This window comes from Scyliorhinus torazame, chromosome 12 (genome assembly GCF_047496885.1).
Source record: "Scyliorhinus torazame isolate Kashiwa2021f chromosome 12, sScyTor2.1, whole genome shotgun sequence".
NCBI classification, from domain to species: Eukaryota; Metazoa; Chordata; class Chondrichthyes; order Carcharhiniformes; family Scyliorhinidae; genus Scyliorhinus; species Scyliorhinus torazame.
In genome coordinates this window covers 224,271,160-224,294,977 of record NC_092718.1, presented here as the reverse complement: position 1 = coordinate 224,294,977, position 23,818 = coordinate 224,271,160, and the positions used below count along the sequence as shown (strand labels likewise).

The window sequence follows — 23,818 nt, the reverse complement described above, 5'->3', positions numbered from 1 at the left end:
CCGCACTGTCAGAGGGTCAGTACTGAGGGATAGCTGCATTGTCAGAGGGTCAGTACTGAGGGAGCGCCGCACTGTCAGAGGGTCAGTACTGAGGGAGTGCTGCACTGTCAGAGGGTCAGTACTGAGGGAGTGCCGTACTGTCAGAGGGTCAGTACTGAGGGAGTGCCGCACTGTCAGAGGGTCAGTACTGAGGGAGTGCTGCACTGTCAGAGGGTCAGTACTGAGGGAGTGCCGCACTGTCAGAGGGTCAGTATTGAGGGAGTGCTGCACTGTCAGAGGGTCAGTATTGAGGGAGTGCTGCACTGTCAGAGGGTCAGTATTGAGGGAGTGCTGCACTGTCAGAGGGTCAGTACTGAGGGAGTGCTGCACTGTCAGAGGGTCAGTACTGAGGGAGCGCTGCACTATCAGAGGGTCAGTACTGAGGGAGTGCTGCACTGTCAGAGGGTCAGTACTGAGGGAGTGTTGCACTGTCAGAGGGTCAGTACTGAGGGAGAGCTGCACTGTCAGAGGGTCAGTACTGAGGGAGTGCTGCACTGTCAGAGGGTCAGTACTGAGGGAGTGCTGCACTGTTAGAGGGTCAGTACTGAGGGAGTGCTGCACTGTCAGAGGGTCCGTACTGAGGGAGTGCTGCACTGTCATAGGGTCAGTACTGAGGGAGTGCTGCACTGTCAGAGGGTCAGGACTGATAAGGAGACCAAAACTGCTCACAATACCCCAGGTACCTGACCAAGGCCCTGTACAGCTGCATTAAGACATCCTTGCTCCTGTACATAAATCCTCTTGCAATGAAGGCCAACATTTGTCTTCCTAACTGCTTGCTGTACCTGCATGTTTGTTTTCAGTGGCCGATGTATAAGAACACTCAGGTCACTTTGTACATCAGCATTTCCAATCTATGACCATTTAAATAATACTGTGCCATTCATTTCCCAGTCTGAAGTGGATGACTTCATATTTATCCACATTATACCGCATCTGCCATGTACTTCCCACTCAATCAACTTGTCGCAATCATCTTGAAGCCTCTTAACATCCTCCTCACCACTCACATTCCCACCAAGTTTTGCATGGTCAAATTTAGTTCCTTCATCCAAATCATTGATGTACATTGTGAATATTTGGGATCCAAGCACGAATCCACTCCAAAGAATACACATTAATTCCTACTCCGTTTCCTGTCTGCTAACCAATTCACAATCCGTGTTAATATATTACCCCCAATCCCATCTGCTTTGCTTAACGTGTGAATTTATCAAAAACGTTCTGAAAATCTAAATACACCACATCCACTGGTTCACCCTTATCCATTCCACTAGTTACTTTCTCAAAAGAAACCCCAGTAGGTTTGTCAAACATGATTTCTCTTTAATAAATCCATGTTGACTTTGTCTAATCCGTTAATATTTTCTAAGTGACCTGTATCACATCCTTTATAATAAACATCAGCATTTTCCCTACTCCTGATGTTAAGCCTGTAATTCCCTGTTTTCTCTCTTTTGTTAAATATCGGGGTTACATTTGCCACCCTCCAAACTGCTGGGAATGTTCCAGAATCTACAGAACTTTGGAATTATAGAATTTACAGTGCAGAAGGAGGCCATTCGGCCCATCGAGTCTGCACCGGCTCTTTGGAAAGAGAACCCTACCTTAAGCCCAACCCTTCACCCCATCCCTGCAACCCAGTAACCCCCACCTAACCATTTTGGACACTAAGGGCAATTTAGCATGGCCAATCCACCCAACCTGCACATCTTTGGGAGGAAACCCACGCAGACACGGGGAGAACGTGCAGACTCCGCACAGACAGTGACCCAAGCCGGGAGTCAAACCTGGGACCCTGGAGCTGTGAAGCAACTGTGCTAACCACTGTGCTACCGTGCTGCCTGATGGAAGATCACAACCAATGCATCCACTATTTCTTGGCCACCTCCTTTAGTACCCTGGGTTGGAAATTATCTGGCCCTGGGGGTTTATCAGCTTTCGGACCCATTCATTTCTGCAGCACTATTTCTTGGGTGATATTCATTTCCTTTAATACCTCCTTCTCACTCGACCCTTGTTTGACAAACCTATTGGGGATTTTTGAGAAAGTAACTCGTAGAATAGATAAGGGTGAACCAGTGGATGTGGTGTATTTAGATTTTCAGAACGTTTTTGAGAAGTTATTTATGTTTTCCTCCGTGAAGGCAGAGCTAAAGTTGTTGTTTAATTGCTCTGCCAGTTCCTTGTTCTCTATTATAAATTCTCCTGTTTTGGACTGTGACGGACCTACATTGTCTTCACTAATCGTCTTCTTTTTATAAACTTATAGAAGCTTTCACAGCCGGTTTTATATTATTGGCACGTTTCCTCTCATACTCTATTTCTCCCCTCTTAATCCATCTTTTTGTCCTCCTTTGCTGAATTACCAAGTTTCTCCCAACTCAGGTTTGCTACTTTTTCCAGCAACATTATAGGACTCCTCTTTGGATCTAATACTATTATTTATTTCTTTTGTAAGCAATGGCTGGGCCACTTCTTCAGTATTGAAGTTTCTCGACCCTGGATCGAGTCTTATGAATGTTGTTTGCACTCACTCCGGTACCGCCACATATTTTCTAAACCTGCCTCCCCGTCACCCGCAGTAAGGGTCAGTACTGAGGGAACGGAACGTTAGAGCATGTGCTCAGCAGACACCAAGCAGGAAGAGGAACCCATTTCCCCCCCATCCAGGATCAATTTGGTCATTTCTACAGCCTCCCAGGGGTTGGCTGTCTCAGCCATGGTCTGGGCCCTCCTGGGGCCATATCAGACGGTGTTCTGACACACTCTCACACTACTCTGTATGATTAGGTATCTGGGTGGAGATGACAGCTGAACTTGTGGAGTTTTCCAGATTTCCGTAGAGAGAATTCACTCTTGTTTCGTCCTTCAGATCGGCTTGTTTCGATATGTGGGTGACATCAGTCTACTCATCTTTCTTCCGGACGACATCAGAAGGAACATGAGCCTGATTGAGGACAGTTTGAACCCTGTGTTCATCCATGACCTGGTCTATCAGATGCAGAATGTACAAGCCACTGTCTCTCTGCCCAAATTGAAGATCACCTTGCACCAGGAGCTGAAAGAATCACTTGGCGAAATGAGTAAGTGTGTTTTCATTGGTGTCAGAATCAGCACAAGGTTCATCATCTCTTCATATTGCCGTCATCGAATCACAGAATTGACAGTGTAGAACAAGGCCTTTGGCCCAGTGTGGCTGTACCAGATCTCTGGATGAGCAATTCACCTCTTACTCTTCCCCTGCCACCTTCCCCCAATCCCGTGCATTCTTCCTTTTCAGAGATGTCTCATTCACGTTGAATGAACCTGCTTCCACACATTCAGACAGAGCAGACCCTGCCCAACATCTGCGGGAACATAACCCAAAAGAAAGACTTTTCTTTCTTTCACTGACCACTTTAAGTTTTTACCCTCTCGTTCTCAATCCTTTCATGAGTGTGAGGTTTCTCTCCATCTACTCTCTCCAATCCCCTCATGATCTTGAATAGGGCAGCACGGTAGCATTGTGGATAGCACAATTACTTCACAGCTCCAGGGTCCCAGGTTCGATTCCAGCTTGGGTCACTGTCTGTGCGGAGTTTGCACATCCTCTCCATGTGTGCGTGGGTTTCCTCCGGGTGCTCCGGTTTCCTCCCACAGTCCAAAGATGTGCAGGTTAGGTGGATTGGCCATGATAAATTGCCCTTAGTGTCCAAAATTGCCCTTAGTGCTGGGTGGGGTTACTGGGTTATGGGGATAGGGTGGAGGTGTGGACCTTGGGTAGGGTGCTCTTTCCAAGAGCCGGTGCAGACCCGATGGGCCGAATGGCCTCCTTCTGCACTGTAAATTCTATGTATGTAATATCTCAATCAAATCTCCCCACAGCCTTCTCTGCTCCAAATAAAACAATCATAATTTCTCCAATCTAAATTTATAACTGATGTTTCTCATCACTGGAACCATTCTGGTGATTTTTTTCCCTCAACCCTAACACCTCCAATCCTTCCGAAAGTATGACACCCAGAACTGAGCCCAACACTCCAGCTGAGGGGCAACTAACGTTTCGTACAAGTTCAGGAGAAGCACCTCACTTTTTGTACTCTATGTTCCTGTTAATAGAGCTGAGGGTACTGTATGTTTTATTAAACATTCTCTCAACCGTCCTGCCACCACTAACGACTAAACCCAGGTCCCTCTGCTCCTTTAGAGCTGTAACCTGTATTTAATGTCTTTCTATGCTCCTGTTATCAAAATTAATCACTTCACATTTCTCCATTGAACTCCATCTGCCACCTGTCTGCCCATCCAGCAGCCTGTATCCATCCCTTTGAGGTTTTACACTCTCCTCCTCACAGTAAACAATGGTTTGTATCATCGCAGACTTTGAAATTGTACCCTATATATGGTCATTAATATATATCAGGAAGACAAAGGTCCCAACACCGCTCCAAACATTCCTTCAACCGAAAAAAGCAACCATTAAACACCAGTTTCCTGTCACTCAGCTAATTCTGTATCCATGTTGTGACTGTCCGTTTAATTCCATCAGCTTTAACTTTCCTCAAAGATTGTGTGAACTGCCTTTTGTGTCAGCACACCATGTTTTAAAAAAGATTTAGAGTACCCAATTCATTTTCTTTCTAATTAAGGGGCAATTTAGCGTGGCCAATCCACCAACCAGCACATCTTTGGATGGTGGGGGTGAGACCCACGCAGACACGGGGAGAATGTGCAAACTCCACACGGACAGTGACCCGGGGCCGGGATCAAACCCGGGTCCTCGGCGCCGTGAGGCAGCAGGGCTAACCACTGCGCCACCGTGCTGCCTATTAGTAGTCCATGTTAACCCTCTCTGTTACCTCTTCGAAAAAGTCCAGGCAGGGTAATTAAACATGATTTCACAATTTCCCCTTGAGAGCTCCATGCTGGATTTCCTAAATTAAGACCCATTTATCGCTCACCTGCCAACCTGGCTCTTTCAGGACCTCTCTTACATCTGACCCTGTAGATAAAGGTTCAAATTCCATCTGACTTCAAAGCCCCATAAATCAGGTTGGTTCTCCTGTGCACTGTCAGAAGGTCAGTACTGAGGGAGTGCTGCACTGTCAGAGGGTCAGTACTGAGGGAGCGCCGCACTGTCAGAGGGTCAGTACTGAGGGAGTGCCGCACTGTCAGAAGGTCAGTACTGAGGGAGTGCTGCACTGTCAGAGGGTCAGTACTGAGGGAGTGCCGCACTGTCAGAGGGTCAGTACTGAGGGAGTGCCGCACTGTCAGAGTGTCAGTACTGAGGGAGTGCCGCACTGTCAGAGGGTCAGTACTGAGGGAGTGCCGCACTGTCAGAGGGTCAGTACTGAGGGAGTGCTGCTCTGTCAGAGGGTCAGTACTGAGGGAGTGCCGCACTGTCAGAGTGTCAGTACTGAGGGAGTGCCGCACTGTCAGAGGGTCAGTACTGAGGGAGTGCCGCACTGTCAGAGGGTCAGTACTGAGGGAGAGCCGCACTGTCAGAAGGTCAGTACTGAGGGAGTGCCGCACTGTCAGAGTGTCAGTACTGAGGGAGTGCCGCACTGTCAGAGGGTCAGTACTGAGGGAGTGCCGCACTGTCAGAGGGTCAGTACTGAGGGAGTGCTGCACTGTCAGAGGGTCAGTACTGAGGGAGTGCTGCACTGTCAGAGGGTCAGTACTGAGGGAGTGCCGCACTGTCAGAAGGTCAGTACTGAGGGAGTGCCGCACTGTCAGAGGGTCAGTACTGAGGGAGTGCCGCACTGTCAGAGGGTCAGTACTGAGGGAGTGCTGCACTGTCAGAAGGTCAGTACTGAGGGAGTGCCGCACTGTCAGAGTGTCAGTACTGAGGGAGTGCCGCACTGTCAGAGGGTCAGTACTGAGGGAGTGCTGCACTGTCAGAGGGTCAGTACCGAGGGAGTGCTGCACTGTCAGAGGGTCAGTACTGAGGGAGTGCCGCACTGTTGCAGGGTCAGTACTGAGGGAGTGCCGCACTGTCAGAGGGTCAGTACTGAGGGAGTGCCGCACTGTCAGAGGGTCAGTACTGAGGGAGTGCCCACTGCTGTATTTGAGATGAGGTTTTAAACTGAAATCCCGTTTATTCACTCGGATGAATGTAAAGTTCCCAACGTCTCTTTCCAAAGAAGAGCTGGAAGTTGTTCTTAGTGTCCTGATGCCTATATTTATCCCGCACCAGCATTACTAAAAACAGATTGGGTCATGATTATAGTACTGTTGGACGGCACGGTGGCACAGTGGTTAGCACTGCTGTCTCACGGCGCCGAGGTCCCAGGTTCGATCCCGGCTCTGGGTCACTGTCTGTGTGGAGTTTGCACATTCTCCCCGTGCTTGCGTGTGTTTCACCCCCACAACCCAAAGATGTGCAGGCTAGGTGGGTTGGCCACGCTAAATTGCCCCTTAATTGGAAAAGAAATAATTGGGTACTCTAAATTTTTAAAAAAGATTACAACAATGTTTGTGGGAGTTTGCTGTGCAAATATTTTCTGCTGTATTTCTTGCAGCAGTGACTGTATTTCAAAGCTCTTTTAACTTGCTGTAAAAGTTAGGACTGAGCTTTAGAAGCGCCCAGGGTCCCAGGTTCGATTCCCGGCTTGGGTCACTGTCTGTGCGGAGTCTGCACGTTCTCCCCGTGTCTGCGTGGGTTTCCTCCGGGTGCTCCGGTTTCCTCCCACAAGTCCCGAAAGACGTGCTGTTAGGTGAATTGGACATTCTGAATTCTCCCTCAGTGTACCCGAACAGGCGCCGGAACGTGGCGACTAGGGGCTTTTCACAGTAACTTCATTGAAGCCTACTTGTGACAATAATAGATTATTCTAAGCTCTTTCTTTTAACGTACAAATGTTTTATGCACTGGTTTTAATTCTAATCCTAAACCTTTCATTCCAAACTATCTATTGGATTCCTTGTAAATAACCAGAGCCCTCCATTAAACAGAGAAATGGACTACACCAGCCAGAAGGTTAATGCAAAATCTTAGAAAACACTGCTTCAGTCTGACGAAGAATTGTATCCGTTCCTGTGCGCCAGAGGAAGGAGACTCCGTTTTAACAAGAGATTGTAGAGAGGATTTACTAGAATGGTCCAGATGTGAGGTTCCGCAAATGGACCGGAGAAGCTGCGATTGTTCAACTTGGAGCAGAGTTACGGAAAACCGAGAGAGGTTTTGATAAAATAAATTAAGAGAAACTGTTTACAGTAACAGGAGGGTCAGTAACAGGAGGGTCAGTAACAGGAGGGTCAGTAACAGGAGGGTCAGTAACAGGAGGGTCGGTGAGGAGGGTCGGTGAGGAGGGTCGGTGAGGAGGGTCGGTGAGGAGGGTCAGTGAGGAGGGTCAGTGAGGAGGGTCAGTGAGGAGGGTCAGTGAGGAGGGTCAGTGAGGAGGGTCAGTGAGGAGGGTCAGTGAGGAGGGTCAGTGAGGAGGGTCAGTGAGGAGGGTCGATGATGAGGGGCAGTGAGGAGGGTCAGTGAGGGTCAGTGAGGAGGGTCGATGATGAGGGTCGATGATGAGGGTCAGTGAGGAGGGTCAGTAAGGAGGGTCAGTGAGGAGGGTCAGTGAGGAGGGTCAGTGAGGAGGGTCAGTGAGGAGGGTCAGTGAGGAGGGTCAGTGAGGAGGGTCAGTGAGGAGGGTCAGTGAGGAGGGTCAGTGAGGAGGGTCAGTGAGGAGGGTCAGTGAGGAGGGTCAGTGAGGAGGGTCAGTGAGGAGGGTCAGTGAGGAGGGTCAGTGAGGAGGGTCAGTGAGGAGGGTCAGTGAGGAGGGTCAGTAGGGAGGGTCAGTAGGGAGGGTCAGTGAGGAGGGCCAGTGAGGAGGGCCAGTGAGGATCAGTGAGGAGGGTCAGTGAGGAGGGTCAGTGAGGAGGGTCGATGAGGAGGGGCAGTGAGGAGGTTCAGTGAGGGTCAGTGAGGAGAGTCAGTGAGGTGGGTCTATGAGGTGGGTCTATGAGGAGGGGCAGTGAGGAGGGTCAGTGAGGGTCAGTGAGGAGGGTCAGTGAGGGTCAGTGAGGAGGGTCGGTGAGGAGGGTCGGTGAGGGTCAGTGAGGAGGGTCAGTGAGGGTCAGTGAGGAGGGTCAGTGAGGGACAGTGAGGAGGGTCAGTGAGGAGGGTCAGTGAGGAGGGTCAGTGAGGAGGGTCAGTGAGGAGGGTCAGTGAGGAGGGTCAGTGAGGAGGGTCAGTGAGGAGGGTCAGTGAGGAGGGTCAGTGAGGAGGGTCAGTGAGGAGGGTCAGTGAGGAGGGTCAGTGAGGAGGGTCAGTGAGGAGGGTCGATGATGAGGGGCAGTGAGGAGGGTCAGTGAGGGTCAGTGAGGAGGGTCGATGATGAGGGTCGATGATGAGGGTCAGTGAGGAGGGTCAGTGAGGAGGGTCAGTGAGGAGGGTCAGTGAGGAGGGTCAGTGAGGAGGGTCAGTGAGGAGGGTCAGTGAGGAGGGTCAGTGAGGAGGGTCAGTGAGGAGGGTCAGTGAGGAGGGTCAGTGAGGAGGGTCAGTGAGGAGGGTCAGTGAGGAGGTGCAGTGAGGAGGGTCAGTGAGGAGGGTCAGTGAGGAGGGTCAGTGAGGAGGGTCAGTGAGGAGGGTCAGTGAGGAGGGTCAGTGAGGAGGGTCAGTGAGGAGGGTCAGTGAGGAGGGTCAGTAGGGAGGGTCAGTAGGGAGGGTCAGTGAGGAGGGCCAGTGAGGAGGGCCAGTGAGGATCAGTGAGGAGGGTCAGTGAGGAGGGTCAGTGAGGAGGGTCGATGAGGAGGGGCAGTGAGGAGGTTCAGTGAGGGTCAGTGAGGAGAGTCAGTGAGGTGGGTCTATGAGGAGGGGCAGTGAGGAGGGTCAGTGAGGGTCAGCGAGGAGGGTCAGTGAGGGTCAGTGAGGAGGATCAGTGAGGAGGGTCAGTGAGGAGGGTCAGTGAGGAGGGTCAGTGAGGAGGGTCAGTGAGGAGGGTCAGTGAGGAGGGTCAGTGAGGAGGGTCAGTGAGGAGGGTCAGTGAGGAGGGTCAGTGAGGAGGGTCAGTGAGGAGGTGCAGTGAGGAGGGTCAGTGAGGAGGGTCAGTGAGGAGGGTCAGTGAGGAGGGTCAGTGAGGAGGGTCAGTGAGGAGGGTCAGTGAGGAGGGTCAGTGAGGAGGGTCAGTAGGGAGGGTCAGTAGGGAGGGTCAGTGAGGAGGGCCAGTGAGGAGGGCCAGTGAGGATCAGTGAGGAGGGTCAGTGAGGAGGGTCAGTGAGGAGGGTCGATGAGGAGGGGCAGTGAGGAGGTTCAGTGAGGGTCAGTGAGGAGAGTCAGTGAGGTGGGTCTATGAGGAGGGGCAGTGAGGAGGGTCAGTGAGGGTCAGCGAGGAGGGTCAGTGAGGGTCAGTGAGGAGGGTCGGTGAGGAGGGTCGGTGAGGGTCAGTGAGGAGGGTCAGTGAGGGTCAGTGAGGAGGGTCAGTGAGGGACAGTGAGGAGGGTCAGTGAGGAGGGTCAGTGAGGGTCAGTGAGGGTCAGTGAGGAGGGTCAGTGAGGAGGGTCAGTGAGGAGGGTCAGTGAGGAGGGTCGGTGAGGAGGGTCGGTGAGGAGGGTCAGTGAGGAGGGTCAGTGAGGAGGGTCAGTGAGGAGGGTCGGTGAGGAGGGTCGGTGAGGAGGGTCGGTGAGGAGGGTCGGTGAGGAGGGTCGGTGAGGAGGGTCGGTGAGGAGGGTCAGTGAGGAGGGTCAGTGAGGAGGGTCGGTGAGGAGGGTCGGTGAGGAGGGTCGGTGAGGAGGGTCGGTGAGGAGGGTCGGTGAGGAGGGTCGGTGAGGGTCAGTGAGGAGGGTCAGTGAGGAGGGTCAGTGAGGAGGGTCGGTGAGGAGGGTCAGTGAGGAGGGGCAGCGAGGAGGGGCAGCGAGGAGGGTCAGCGAGGAGGGTCAGCGAGGAGGGTCAGTGAGGAGGGTCAGTGAGGAGGGTCAGTGAGGAGGGTTAGTGAGGAAGGTCAGTGAGGAGGGTCAGTGAGGAGGGTCGGTGAGGAGGGTCAGTGAGGAGGGGCAGCGAGGAGGGTCAGTGAGGAGGGTTGGTGAGGAGGGTCAGTGAGGAGGGTCAGTGCGGGTCAGTGAGGAGGGTCAGTGAGGGTCAGTGAGGAGGGTCAGTGAGGAGGGTCGGTGAGGAGGGTCGGTGAGGAGGGTCGGTGAGGAGGGTCGGTGAGGAGGGTCGGTGAGGAGGGTCGGTGAGGAGGGTCGGTGAGGAGGGTCGGTGAGGAGGGTCGGTGAGGAGGGTCGGTGAGGAGGGTCAGTGAGGGTCAGTGCGGAGGGTCAGTGAGGAGGGTCAGTGAGGAGGGTCAGTGAGGAGGGTCAGTGAGGGTCAGTGAGGAGGGTCAGTGAGGAGGGTCGGTGAGGAGGGTCGGTGAGGAGGGTCGGTGAGGAGGGTCGGTGAGGAGGGTCGGTGAGGAGGGTCGGTGAGGAGGGTCAGTGAGGAGGGTCAGTGAGGAGGGTCAGTGAGGGTCAGTGCGGAGGGTCAGTGAGGAGGGTCAGTGAGGAGGGTCAGTGAGGAGGGGCAGCGAGGAGGGTCAGTGAGGAGGGGCAGCGAGGATGGTCAGTGCGGGTCAGTGAGGAGGGTTGGTGAGGAGGGTCAGTGAGGAGGGGCAGTGCGGGTCAGTGAGGAGGGTTGGTGAGGAGGGTCAGTGAGGAGGGTCAGTGAGGAGGGTCAGTGAGGGTCAGTGAGGAGGGTCAGTGAGGAGGGTCAGTGAGGAGGGTCAGTGAGGAGGGGCAGCGAGGAGGGGCAGCGAGGAGGGTCAGTGAGGAGGGTCGGTGAGGAGGGTTGGTGAGGAGGGTCAGTGAGGAGGGTCAGTGAGGAGGGTCAGTGAGGAGGGTCAGTGAGGAGGGTCAGTGAGGAGGGTCAGTGAGGGGCAGCAAGGAGGGTCAGTGAGGGTCAGTGAGGAGGGTTGGTGAGGAGGGTCAGTGAGGAGGGTCAGTGAGGAGGGTCAGTGAGGAGGGTCAGTGAGGAGGGTCAGTGAGGAGGGTCAGTGAGGAGGGTCAGTGAGGAGGGTCAGTGAGGGTCAGTGAGGAGGGTCAGTGAGGGTCAGTGAGGAGGGGCAGTGAGGAGGGTCAGTGAGGAGGGTCAGTGAGGGTCAGTGAGGAGGGTCAGTGAGGGTCAGTGAGGAGGGTCAGTGAGGAGGGTCAGTGCGGGTCAGTGAGGAGGGTCAGTGAGGAGGGTCAGTGAGGGTCAGTGAGGGTCAGCGAGGGGCAGCGAGGAGGGTCAGTGAGGGTCAGTGAGGGTCAGTGAGGAGGGTTGGTGAGGAGGGTCAGTGAGGAGGGTCAGTGAGGAGGGTCAGTGAGGAGGGTCAGTGAGGGTCAGTGAGGAGGGTCAGTGAGGAGGGTCAGTGAGGAGGGTCAGTGAGGGTCAGTGAGGAGGGTCAGTGAGGGTCAGTGAGGAGGGTCAGTGAGGAGGGTCAGTGCGGGTCAGTGAGGAGGGTCAGTGAGGGTCAGTGAGGAGGGTCAGTGCGGGTCAGTGAGGAGGGTCAGTGAGGGTCAGTGAGGAGGGTCAGTGAGGGTCAGTGAGGAGGGTCAGTGAGGAGGGGCAGTGAGGAGGGGCAGTGAGGGTCAGTGAGGAGGGGCAGGTCTATCTCAGCGTGGGGCAGCTTTGTCAGTGATGGGGTGGCCCCTCTGCTTTCCAGAATGTTGAGCGTTCGCAGCCTCACTGTTGTAAAGTTGGGGTGTGGGTGGCGAGGGTGGAAATCAGTCTGAATTTCTCGCAAAACTTTCAAAAAATTGCACAGAGAAATAGAAATGTTTTGTTTTCAAGCAGATCTGACTCCTCTCTACACTCCGTCCAAACTGAATAAAATTTCCAACGTGCCGCTGATGGTGTCCAGCATCAAGCACTCCGCTTCCTTGGAGCTGGGAGAGAAAGGTGTTCAGGCATCTCCAGCCATGCAGCCCGGACATATCATCATGGATTTCCAGGTCAACCGGCCCTTCCTCCTCGTCCTGTACGACAACCCGTCTGGTTCTTTGTTGCATATCGGGAGGGTCTTGGATCCTCGTGGGCTGCTGGGAGAACCTCTCCACCAATAGACAGCGGAACAAATCTGGAATTATCCACAAGCAAAACCCATGTGTAGAGAGAAGACACTTCCCCCAATCCCTCAGCCAGAAAACATTGGCTTTGACCCTTTAACCCAGCCGTTAAACAATCCTCCACAATAACACCTGTCCCTTCACATCTGCCCCAGCCTGAACTGTCCTCCCCTCTATCAGCTCACAACTCACCACACTCTGGCTCATCTCTCTGTGAGCACCAAGCGTTACACCCATTTCCTGCCCCCTTCACCAAATCTGTCCCCTTCTATCCTATCTTATCTCTCTAACTCCTTTCTGTATCTCCCTCTCCACCTTCCCCTCCTCCATCACTCTCTCCTTCATCCTTCATCCTCTCTCTGTTGAGATTGAGACTAATATCTCTTCCTCAAGCTCAATCTTTCCCAGTTTAAACACCACCTTTCGCAAAACAATGCTTTCATCTTTCTCAGTCTCTTCCTCTCGCTGTGCCTTTCATCTCTCGCCTGGGGTGCGAAGCAATGGACAACATTATAATAAATTAATATGACTCCTACACCAGCCTGTCCTGTTGGCAGCAGAGTGGCGGCTGTAAGGCTGACTTTATGATTGTCTGCTGAGGTCTCTGGGGCAGAAAGCATTTTTACTGCTACTCAAAGGCTCCCTCTTGAGGTTAGTGAAAGGGTTAAATCTCGCATTTTGGTCACCACAGCTTGACGCAGGGCAAAGCGAGAAAAAGGGTTAAACTCAGACTCTGCTTGATGTCCTTGCAGAAAATCAAAAACACTTTTCATTGAAAAGCTTGAAGACTAAATTTCATTCACAATGTCCAGCAATTCACCATGATCCATGTTAAACCGAGAGGGGATTGGCACAGCCCACGCTGTGTACCCACTAACCCATGTTAGGATTGGCACTGCCCACACTGTGTACCCACTAACCCATGCTGGGATTGGCACTGCCCTCACTGTGTACCCACTAACCCGTGCTGGGATTGGCACAGCCCACGCTGTGTACCCACTAACCCATGCTGGGATTGGCACTGCCCTCACTGTGTACCCACTAACCCGTGCTGGGATTGGCACAGCCCACGCTGTGTACCCACTAACCCGTGCTGGGATTGGCACTGCCCTCACTGTGTACCCACTAACCCGTGCTGGGATTGGCACAGCCCACGCTGTGTACCCACTAACCCATGCTGGGATTGGCACTGCCCTCACTGTGTACCCACTAACCCGTGCTGGGATTGGCACAGCCCACGCTGTGTACCCACTAACCCATGCTGGGATTGGCACAGCCCACGCTGTGTACCCACTAACCCGTGCTGGGATTGGCACAGCCCACGCTGTGTACCCACTAACCCATGCTGGGATTGGCACTGCCCTCACTGTGTACCCACTAACCCGCTAGGATTGACACAGCCCAAACCCACCAGGAATTCAGTGTTCATCCTTCAATGATCATGTTCATTCCAGAATACACATGCCTCACGGGAAGTCTTGGTAAAGGCTTAATTTCACAGTTGATTGTATCGTCTCAGCTATAATATTGAGACTGGAACACAAGGAAATAAAACTTTGCTAAACCTGTTGCTGTTTTATTTATCTCGATTATGGGTAGTGTCGACATGGTCCAGGGACATTTTCTTACAGTTCCGGATCTGGGACGTCAGGACTCCAATAGCAACAATTATATAGGAAGCAGTCAGTATGTACTTATTAAAATAAACCCTGCTTTTCGCAAAGCTGTCAAGCACTTTCAGCACAGTATAGATACGGAGTAAAGCGTCCACTGGTATTCTATACCAACGCACAGGAAGAATGGGGGTGGATTTCTGATGATCGATTGTAGAGGGATTGCTGCACTTTCAGAGGGTCAGTACTGAGGGAATGCTGCACTGTCAGAGGGTCAGTACTGAGGGAATGCTGCACTGTCAGAGGGTCAGTACTGAGGGAGTGCTGCACTGTCAGAGGGTCAGTACTGAGGGAATGCTGCACTGTCAGAGAGTCAGTACTGAGGGAGTGCCGCACTGTCAGAGGGTCAGTACTGAGGGAGTGCCGCACTGTCAGAGAGTCAGTACTGAGGGAGTGCCGCACTGTCAGAGGGTCAGTACCGAGGGAGTGCCGCACTGTCAGAGGGTCAGTACTGAGGGAGTGCCGCACTGTCAGAGGGTCAGTACCGAGGGAGTGCTGCACTGTCAGAGGGTCAGTACTGAGGGAGTGCCGCACTGTCAGAGGGTCAGTACCGAGGGAGTGCTGCACTGTCAGAGGGTCAGTACTGAGGGAGTGCTGCACTGTCAGAGGGTCAGTACTGAGGGAATGCTGCACTGTCAGAGGGTCAGTACTGAGGGAATGCTGCACTGTCAGAGAGTCAGTACTGAGGGAGTGCCGCACTGTCAGAGGGTCAGTACTGAGGGAGTGCCGCACTGTCAGAGAGTCAGTACTGAGGGAGTGCCGCACTGTCAGAGGGTCAGTACCGAGGGAGTGCTGCACTGTCAGAGGGTCAGTACTGAGGGAGTGCCGTACTGTCAGAGGGTCAGTACCGAGGGAGTGCTGCACTGTCAGAGGGTCAGTACTGAGGGAGTGCTGCACTGTCAGAGGGTCAGTACTGAGGGAGTGCCGCACTGTCAGAGGGTCAGTACTGAGGGAGTGCCGCACTGTCAGAGGGTCAGTACTGAGGGAGTGCTGCACTGTCAGAGGGTCAGTACTGAGGGAGTGCTGCACTGTCAGAGGGTCAGTACTGAGGGAGTGCTGCACTGTCATCCCCAGCTGCTATTTTATGGAATAACAGAGGAATCCTCACAGAATTTAGTGCAGAAGGAGGCCATTCGGCCCATCGAGTCTGCGTCGGCTCTTGGAAAGAGCACCCTACCCAAGGTCAACACCTCCACCCTATCCCCATAACCCAGTAACGCCACCTAACACTAAGGGCAATTTTGGACACTAAGGACAATTTATCACGGCCAATCCACCTAACCTGCACCTTTGGACTGTGGGAGGAAACCGGAGCACCCGGAGGAAACCCACGCAGACACGGGGAGGATGTGCAAACTCCGCACAGACAGTGACCCAAGCCGGGAATCGAACCTGGGACCCTGGAGCTGTGAAGTAATTGTGCTATCCACAATGCTCCCGTGCTGCCCATCCGCATCCTGTCCTGGGGCAAAATCTTTCCCTCAACCTACGTTGCTAAATCTGACCATTGATACATCGATCTTTGTGGGATCTTGCCCTGCATACATTTGTTGTTGTATTTCATAAATTCCAGTGATGTCTGCAGTTCAAAATACTTCAGCGGTTGTAAACGGCTTTGGGTCATCCTGAGATCATGAAATGCACGACTGATGTGCAAATCTTCTATTTGGTTGAGTTCTGTGATTTAGATTTCTGGTGCCTTCTCCTTTCCAATAGGCCCCAAGTGTAACTAAATAATTTCATCTGACTTCTGAATAAAAGCACCTAGACCCATCATGGCTGTAGCTCCATTGCCGTTAGGGCAGCAGCTTCTGAGAGACAGTACTGGCAAATTCACAGCCCTCGGCAGTCCAGGCTTCACTGATCCTGTTCAGATGTGATGTGTCAATGTGACCTGTAACAGTACATCAGGCTGGGGGAGGAGGGGAGAGAATGGGAAGAGTGGAGAGGGTGGGGTGGGACTGAGAGGGATGGGGGAGGGAGAGGGAAGGGGGGAGAAGGAGCAAGTGAACATGAGAAGCGGAAAGTGGGAGTACCGTGTCCACCTGCTCCCCGCATTAACAACACGTGGCAAAGAAAATGAAGACAGAAAGAATTGGGTGATTTTTTATTGAAAATGAGATGGTTTCACATAATAGCCATCTATACAAAGGTTATTACAATCTTTTCATTAACTTTTGAAGCATTTCTCTTTTGAAATTCTCAGCTTGTTCGACAATGGGTTGAAGGGCAGATTTCTGCTCCGGTCTCTGGTGCTATGAGTTGTGTGTCTGGAGTCGGGTGGATGTTGAAGGCTGCAGTTAGCTCAGAGCCACAAGTGGAGTGCCGGGAGCTATGGCGGCCAGTTTGTGTAGCTAAACAAATCTCCAAACTGCCACCGCGGCATCCCCCCCCCCCCCCCCCCCCCCCCCCCCCCCAACGTCATGTTTCACTAGTTAGTTATATTGGCACTTCTTTTGTACCTCACAGGGAAGGTGGGATCGCTGAAAGCATGTTGCCTTAATTTACTACAGATTGAGCAGAATTGCTCGATATATCTGCCTCTTACTGAGTAGCCTCTCTCACCAGCCTGTTGTTCAAATTTTAATGATTCCTCCAAATCAATAGAGCTTTGAACAAGGGATAGGATGGTGATCGGGCACTGAATACTGGACTATTCATGGATAGGGTGGCCAGTGGGCACTGGATACTGGACTATTCATGGATAGGGTGGTGAGTGAGCACTGGATACTGGACTATTCATGGATAGGGTGGCCAGTGGGCACTGGATACTGGATTATTCATGGATAGGATGGTGAGTGAGCACTGGATACTGGACTATTCATGGATAGGATGGTGAGTGAGCACTGGATACTGGACTATTCATGGATAGGATGGCCAGTGGGCACTGGATACTGGACTATTCATGGATAGGATGGTGAGTGAGCACTGAATACTGGACTATTCATGGATAGGATGCCCAGCAGGCACTGGATACTGGACTATTCATGGATAGGGTGGCCAGTGGGCACTGGATACTGGACTATTCATGGATAGGATGGTGAGTGGGCACTGGATACTGGACTATTCATGGATAGGATGGCCAGTGGGCACTGGATACTGGACTATTCATGGATAGGATGGCCAGTGGGCACTGGATACTGGACTATTCATGGATAGGATGGCCAGTGGGCACTGGATACTGGACTATTCATGGATAGGATGGCCAGTGGGCACTGGATACTGGATTATTCATGGATAGGATGGTGAGTGGGCACTGGATACTGGACTATTCATGGATAGGATGCCCAGCGGGCACTGGATACTGGACTATTCATGGATAGGATGCCCAGCGGGCACTGAATACTGGACTATTCATGGTTGGATGGCCAGTGGGCACTGGATACTGGACTATTCATGGATAGGATGCCCAGCGGGCACTGGATACTGGACTATTCATGGATAGGATGGCCAGTGGGCACTGGATACTGGATTATTCGTGGTTGGATGGCCAGTGGGCACTGGATACTGGACTATTCATGGATAGGGTGGTGAGTGGGCACTGGATACTGGACTATTCATGGTTGGATGGCCAGTGGGCACTGGATACTGGACTATTCATGGATAGGGTGGTGAGTGGGCACTGGATACTGGACTATTCATGGATAGGATGCCCAGCGGGCACTGGATACTGGACTATTCATGGATAGGATGGTGAGTGGGCACTGAATACTGGACTATTCATGGTTGGATGGCCAGTGGGCACTGGATACTGGACTATTCATGGATAGGATGGTGAGTGGGCACTGGATACTGGACTATTCATGGATAGGATGGTGAGTGGGCACTGGATACTGGACTATTCATGGATAGGATGGTGAGCGGGCACTGAATACTGGACTATTCATGGTTGGATGGCCAGTGGGCACTGGATACTGGACTATTCATGGATAGGATGGTGAGTGGGCACTGGATACTGGACTATTCATGGATAGGATGGCCAGCAGGCACTGAATACTGGACTATTCATGGATAGGATGGTGAGTGGGCACTGGATACTGGACTATTCATGGTTAGGGTGGTGAGCGGGCACTGGATTATTCATGGATAGGGTGGTGAGCGGGCACTGAATACTGGACTATTCATGGATAGGATGGTGAGCTAGCACTGAATACTGGATTATTCATGGATGGGGTGGTGAGCGGGCACTGGATACTGGACTATTCATGGATAGCCAGCGGGCACTGGAAACTGGACTATTCATGGATAGGGTGGTGAGCGGGCACTGGATACTGGATTATTCATGGATAGGGTGGTGAGTGGGCACTGAATACTGGACTATTCATGGATAGGATGGTGATTGGGCACTGGATACTGGACTATTCATGGATAGGATGGTGAGCGGGCACTGGATACTGGACTATTCATGGATAGGATGGTGAGCGGGCACTGGATACTGGACTATTCATGGATAGGATGGTGAGCGGGCACTGGATACTGGACTATTCATGGATAGGATGGTGAGCGGGCACTGGATACTGGACTATTCATGGATAGGATGGTGAGCGGGCACTGGATACTGGACTATTCATGGATAGGATGGTGAGCGGGCACTGGACACTGGACTATTCATGGATAGGATGGCCAGCGGGCACTGGATACTGGACTATTCATGGATAGGATGGTGAGTGGGCACTGGACACTGGACTATTCATGGATAGAATGGCCAGCAGGCACTGGATACTGGACTATTCATGGATAGGGTGGCGAGGGGGCACTGAATACTGGACTATTCATGGATAGGATGGTGAGAGGGCACTGAATACTGGACTATTCATGGATAGGGTGGTGAGTGGGCACTGGATACTGGACTATTCATGGATAGGGTGGTGAGCGGGCACTGGATACTGGACTATTCATGGAGAGGATGGTGAGAGGGCACTGGATACTGGACTATTCATGGATAGGATGGTGAGCGGGCACTGGATACTGGACTATTCATGGATAGGATGGTGAGCGGGCACTGGATACTGGACTATTCATGGATAGGATGGTGAGCGGGCAGTGGATACTGGACTATTCATGGATAGGATGGTGAGCGGGCACTGGATACTGGACTATTCATGGATAGGATGGTGAGCGGGCAGTGGATACTGGACTATTCATGGATAGGGTGGTGAGCGGGCACTGGATACTGGACTAATCATGGATAGGATGGCCAGCGGGCACTGGATACTGGACTATTCATGGATAGGATGGTGAGCGGGCACTGGATACTGGATTATTCATGGAGAGGATGGTGAGAGGGCACTGGATACTGGACTATTCATGGATAGGATGGTGAGCGGGCACTGGATACTGGACTATTCATGGATAGGATGGCCAGCGGGCACTGGATACTGGACTATTCATGGATAGGATGGTGAGTGGGCACTGGATACTGGACTATTCATGGATAGGGTGGTGAGTGGGCACTGGACACGACTATTTATGGATAGGGTGGCCAGCGGGCACTGGATTATTCATGGATAGGATGGTGAGCGGGCACTGAATACTGGACTATTCATGGATAGGATGGCCAGCGGGCACTGGACACTGGATTATTCATGGATAGGATGGTGAGTGGGCACTGGATACTGGACTATTGATGGATAGGATGGTGAGCGGGCACTGGATACTGGACTATTCATGGATAGGATGGTGAGCGGGCACTGAATACTGGACTATTCATGGATAGGGTGGCCAGTGGGCACTGAATACTGGACTATTCATGGATAGGATGGTGAGTGAGCACTGGACACTGGACTATTCATGGATAGGATGGTGAGTGGGCACTGGATACTAGACTATTCATGGATAGGATGGTGAGCGGGCACTGAATACTGGACTATTCATGGATAGGATGGCCAGTGGGCACTGGATACTGGACTATTCATGGATAGGATGGTGAGCGGGCACTGGATACTGGATTATTCATGGATAGGATGGTGAGAGGGCACTGAATACTGGACTATTCATGGATAGGGTGGCCAGTGGGCACTGGACACTGGACTATTCATGGATAGAATGGTGAGCGGGCACTGGACACTGGACTATTCATGGATAGGATGGCCAGCAGGCACTGGATACTGGACTATTCATGGATAGGATGGCCAGTGGGCACTGGATACTGGATTATTCATGGATAGGATGACCAGCGGGCACTGAATACTGGACTATTCATGGATAGGATGGTGAGTGGGCACTGGATACTGGACTATTCATGGATAGGATGGCCAGCAGGCACTGAATACTGGACTATTCATGGATAGGATGGTGAGCGGGCACTGGATACTGGACTATTCACATGGATAGGATGGTGAGCGGGCACTGGATAATTCATGGATAGGATGGTGAGCGGGCACTGGATACTGGACTATTCACATGGATAGGATGGTGAGCGGGCACTGGATAATTCATGGATAGGATGGTGAGTGGGCACTGGATACTGGATTATTCATGGATAGGGTGGTGAGTGGGCACTGGACACTGGACTATTCATGGATAGGATGGTGAGTGGGCACTGGATACTGGACTATTCATGGATAGGGTGGTGAGTGGGCACTGAATACTGGACTATTCATGGATAGGATGGTGAGCGGGCACTGGATACTGGACTATTCATGGATAGGGTGGTGAGTGGGCACTGGATACTGGACTATTCATGGATAGGATGGCCAGCGGGCACTGGATACTGGACTATTCATGGATAGGGTGGTGAGTGGGCACTGGATACTGGACTATTCATGGCTAGGATGGTGAGCTGGCACTGGATACTGGACTATTCATGGATAGGATGGTGAGCGGGCACTGGATACTGGACTATTCATGGATAGGATGGTGAGCGGGCAGTGGATACTGGACTATTCATGGATAGGGTGGTGAGTGGGCACTGAATACTGGATTATTCATGGATAGGATGGCCAGCGGGCACTGAATACTGGACTATTCATGGATAGGATGGTGAGCTGGCACTGGATACTGGACTATTCACGGATAGGATGGTGAGTGGGCACTGAATACTGGACTATTCATGGATAGGGTGGTGAGTGGGCACTGAATACTGGACTATTCATGGATAGGGTGGTGAGTGGGCACTGGATACTGGACTATTCATGGATAGGATGGTGAGCGGGCACTGGATACTGGACTATTCATGGATAGGATGGTGAGCGGGCACTGGATACTGGACTATTCATGGATAGGATGGTGAGCGAGATCCCACTTACAGAAGATCCATTTCCTGTTTTTGAGATGGATCCTTATCTACTTTCAAGATGAAATGATGGACGTGACCATGATCTGTACAACTCTGCAGGCCCTTTGCTGAGGTTTTACTGGGCAGATTGTGGGTGAATGTTGGAATACTATTGCCACCAAAGTGCTGCAGGCACCAAGCTAAACCTGAGTTGATCTGGATCCTGTTGACTTATGTTGTCCTTCATTTGTTGAATTTATTGTTGAATACACGCTGCCGGGCCTAAACTGCACATTTGAGGTGTCGAAACAATCAAGTAAGCGACAAATAAAACAGCGACAGTGATCAACAAGCAACGCACCTCTCTCTCTACTCGCTCAATTGTTTCACTAAGAGTGGGCCTGGCTTTGCCAAACCCCTCCTATCATCTGCAGACTCCAGCGGCAACAGAGGGGAATCGCCCAGTAGTTCAATGGTACGACAGGTGTTACTAGCAATTATAGGGGAGGCAAAAGAAAATCAACTCTTCATAGCCTGAATCGCTCATCGAGGAACTCATCAGAGAAACTTCGCCAGAGAACGGACTTGTATATTTAAAAAATCATCACCTGGTTCATTTCTTCAGTGACACGACCCTGAAGAATTTCCCCACCCCAGATCGGCCGTCTCTCTTTCATGGTGTCATCGAGCTTCTGTTCAGAACCACTTGATTTTTTGTGGATTATGTGTATATATATATATATATATATATATATATGTACGTATATATATATGTATATTATATTGCTTTAAATATCACACAAGCACGGAGGCAGTAATGTGATTAAATTTAATGAGTCATTGATAATGACAGCCATTTTTAATAAAAAATTTCTTTAGTTTTTTGTGTGATTAAAGTATAACCTGGAATCTCTGTTCCTGGTTTGGAAGCACAGGCTTTGGCAGTCAAGGGAAAGAGTATAAAGAAAATTAGAGGGTTGGGGCTAAGGCGGATTACTCGAATGCCTCACCAATAAGTGTACAAACTCTCTTTTTGGGTTGCCGCCAGTTATTGGTAAACATCTTCAAACCATCCATCTGTACAATGGGCTGTCACTCGATCTCACTCCGCATCATCTGGAGTTGAGGCGTGGAGCCACCTGGGTGGAAATAACAGAAGAGTTCAATGTCAGTTGGGGACTTTTGTTCAAGGATCCACAACTGCGCCCCCCCAAAGATGGCTGGTTTTCCTGGCCCCTAGAATGCAACAGCGCTGTCAAACATCACCCTGAAATATTAAATCACCCACACAACTTTCCTTTAAGAGCATATTACAATGCAGAATCTCACTTAGCCTGTCGCATACGTGTTGATTGTTCGGAGAATCCAAAACTAATCTGACTCCTCCCCCAATATTCCTGTACTTTCCTCCATTTGAAATGTTTCGCCAGTTTCTCCTAAAAGATACAGCACCCTCTCTTTCACCCCCTTCCTGTAGCAGAGTATTCCTCAGCCACTAAAGTTCTGTTCTCTCCTCTGTCGCTCAGTGGCATCTGTCACTGATTCCCTAACAAGGACCCAAATTGATTTTCCCTCTTCACTATCAAAACTCATCAAAATTTTAAAACCTCTATGGAATCTCCTCTTAGTCTTCTCTGCTCCAGTGAAAATAGTGATCATATCTCAAATCTCTACTCATGACTAGTTTCTCATCTATGTCATCACCCTGGTGAATCGACATTGACCATTTCTGCTTCTGTAATGTTCTTTCTATAACGGTGCTCAAACTGGTCTAACCAATGTTTTGGATGGATGCCCTTTATAATTGGCACCTTTCTAATGACCTCATCAACCTCCATCGACACTTTCAGGGAATTCTCTGCTTGCTCGCCAAGTGTCTCTGATCATCCTCAACGCTTCCATGTCCTTTTATTCAGTGAGATTGTTCCATTCCCTTCACCCTTTCAAAATGTGTCACCTCACACCCACCCACCTTGGACTGCATCTGCCACCAGCCCTCCCATTCCATAATCCAGCTGTCGTCTCCTATCCTCATTCTTGCTGCAATTGGTGCCATCAGCAAGTGTCTGAAGGATGAATCTTGTGGGGGGGGAGGGGGGACATGTCAGGTTTCTGGTCTGCTTTGTTTTCACCTGCCATTAGTCAGTGAGATCTAGGAGTACAGGTCCACAGGTCACTGAAAGGGGCAACACAGGTGGAGAAGGGAGTCAAGAAGACATATGGCATGCTTGCCTTCATTGGCCGGGGCATTGAGTATAAGAATTGGCAAGTCATGTTGCAGCTGTATAGAAACTTAATTAGGCCACACTTGGAGTATAGTGTTCAATTCTGGTCGCCACACTACCAGAAGGATGTGGAGGCTTTAGAGAGGGTGCAGAAGAGATTTACCAGAATGTTGCCTGGTATGGAGGGCATTAGCTATGAGGAGCGATTGAATAAACTCGGTTTGTTCTCACTGGAACGACAGAGGTTGAGGGGCGACCTGATAGAGGTCTACAAAATTATGAGGGGCATAGACAGAGTGGATAGTCAGAGGCTTTTCCCCAGGGTAGAGGGGTCAATTACTAGGGGGCATAGGTTTAAGATGCGAGGGGCAAGGTTTAGAGGAAATGTATGAGGCAAGTTTTTTCCACAGAGGGTAGTGGGTGCCTGGAACTCACTACCGGAGGAGGTGGTGGAAGCAGGGACGATAGTGACATTTAAGGGGCATCTTGATAAATACATGAATAGGATGGGAATAGAGGGATACGGACCCAGGAAGTGTAGAAGATTGTAGTTTAGTCGGGCAGTATGGTCAGCACGGGCTTGGAGGGCCGAAGGGCCTGTTCCTGTGCTGTACATTTCTTTGTTCTTTGTTCATTTACACACAGCCTGAAGCCCAGGTGTGGGTCAC

At 51.3% G+C, this 23,818-nt stretch overlaps 2 protein-coding genes across 3 annotated transcripts in view; one reads left to right on the top strand and one right to left on the bottom strand.

The window, feature by feature from the left end:
- Positions 1-13,604, top strand: part of serpinf1 (serpin peptidase inhibitor, clade F (alpha-2 antiplasmin, pigment epithelium derived factor), member 1) — a 110,095-nt gene extending 96,491 nt beyond the window's left edge. Inside the window, exons 7-8 of one of the 2 annotated variants that reach the window (XM_072470009.1) lie at positions 2,915-3,125; positions 11,762-13,604. In XM_072470009.1, the coding sequence (XP_072326110.1) occupies positions 2,915-3,125; positions 11,762-12,033 (483 nt within the window). In that variant the 3' untranslated portion in view covers positions 12,034-13,604. The remainder of the gene's footprint in view (positions 1-2,914; positions 3,126-11,761) is intronic. The other variant, XM_072470010.1, reaches the window with a different exon arrangement.
- A 2,197-nt stretch (positions 13,605-15,801) lies between these two features.
- Positions 15,802-23,818, bottom strand: part of LOC140387138 (unconventional myosin-Ic-like) — a 101,870-nt gene continuing 93,853 nt past the window's right edge. The window contains exon 31 of the mRNA XM_072470149.1: positions 15,802-22,064. Within this exon, the coding sequence (XP_072326250.1) occupies positions 22,038-22,064 (27 nt within the window). The 3' untranslated portion in view covers positions 15,802-22,037. The remainder of the gene's footprint in view (positions 22,065-23,818) is intronic.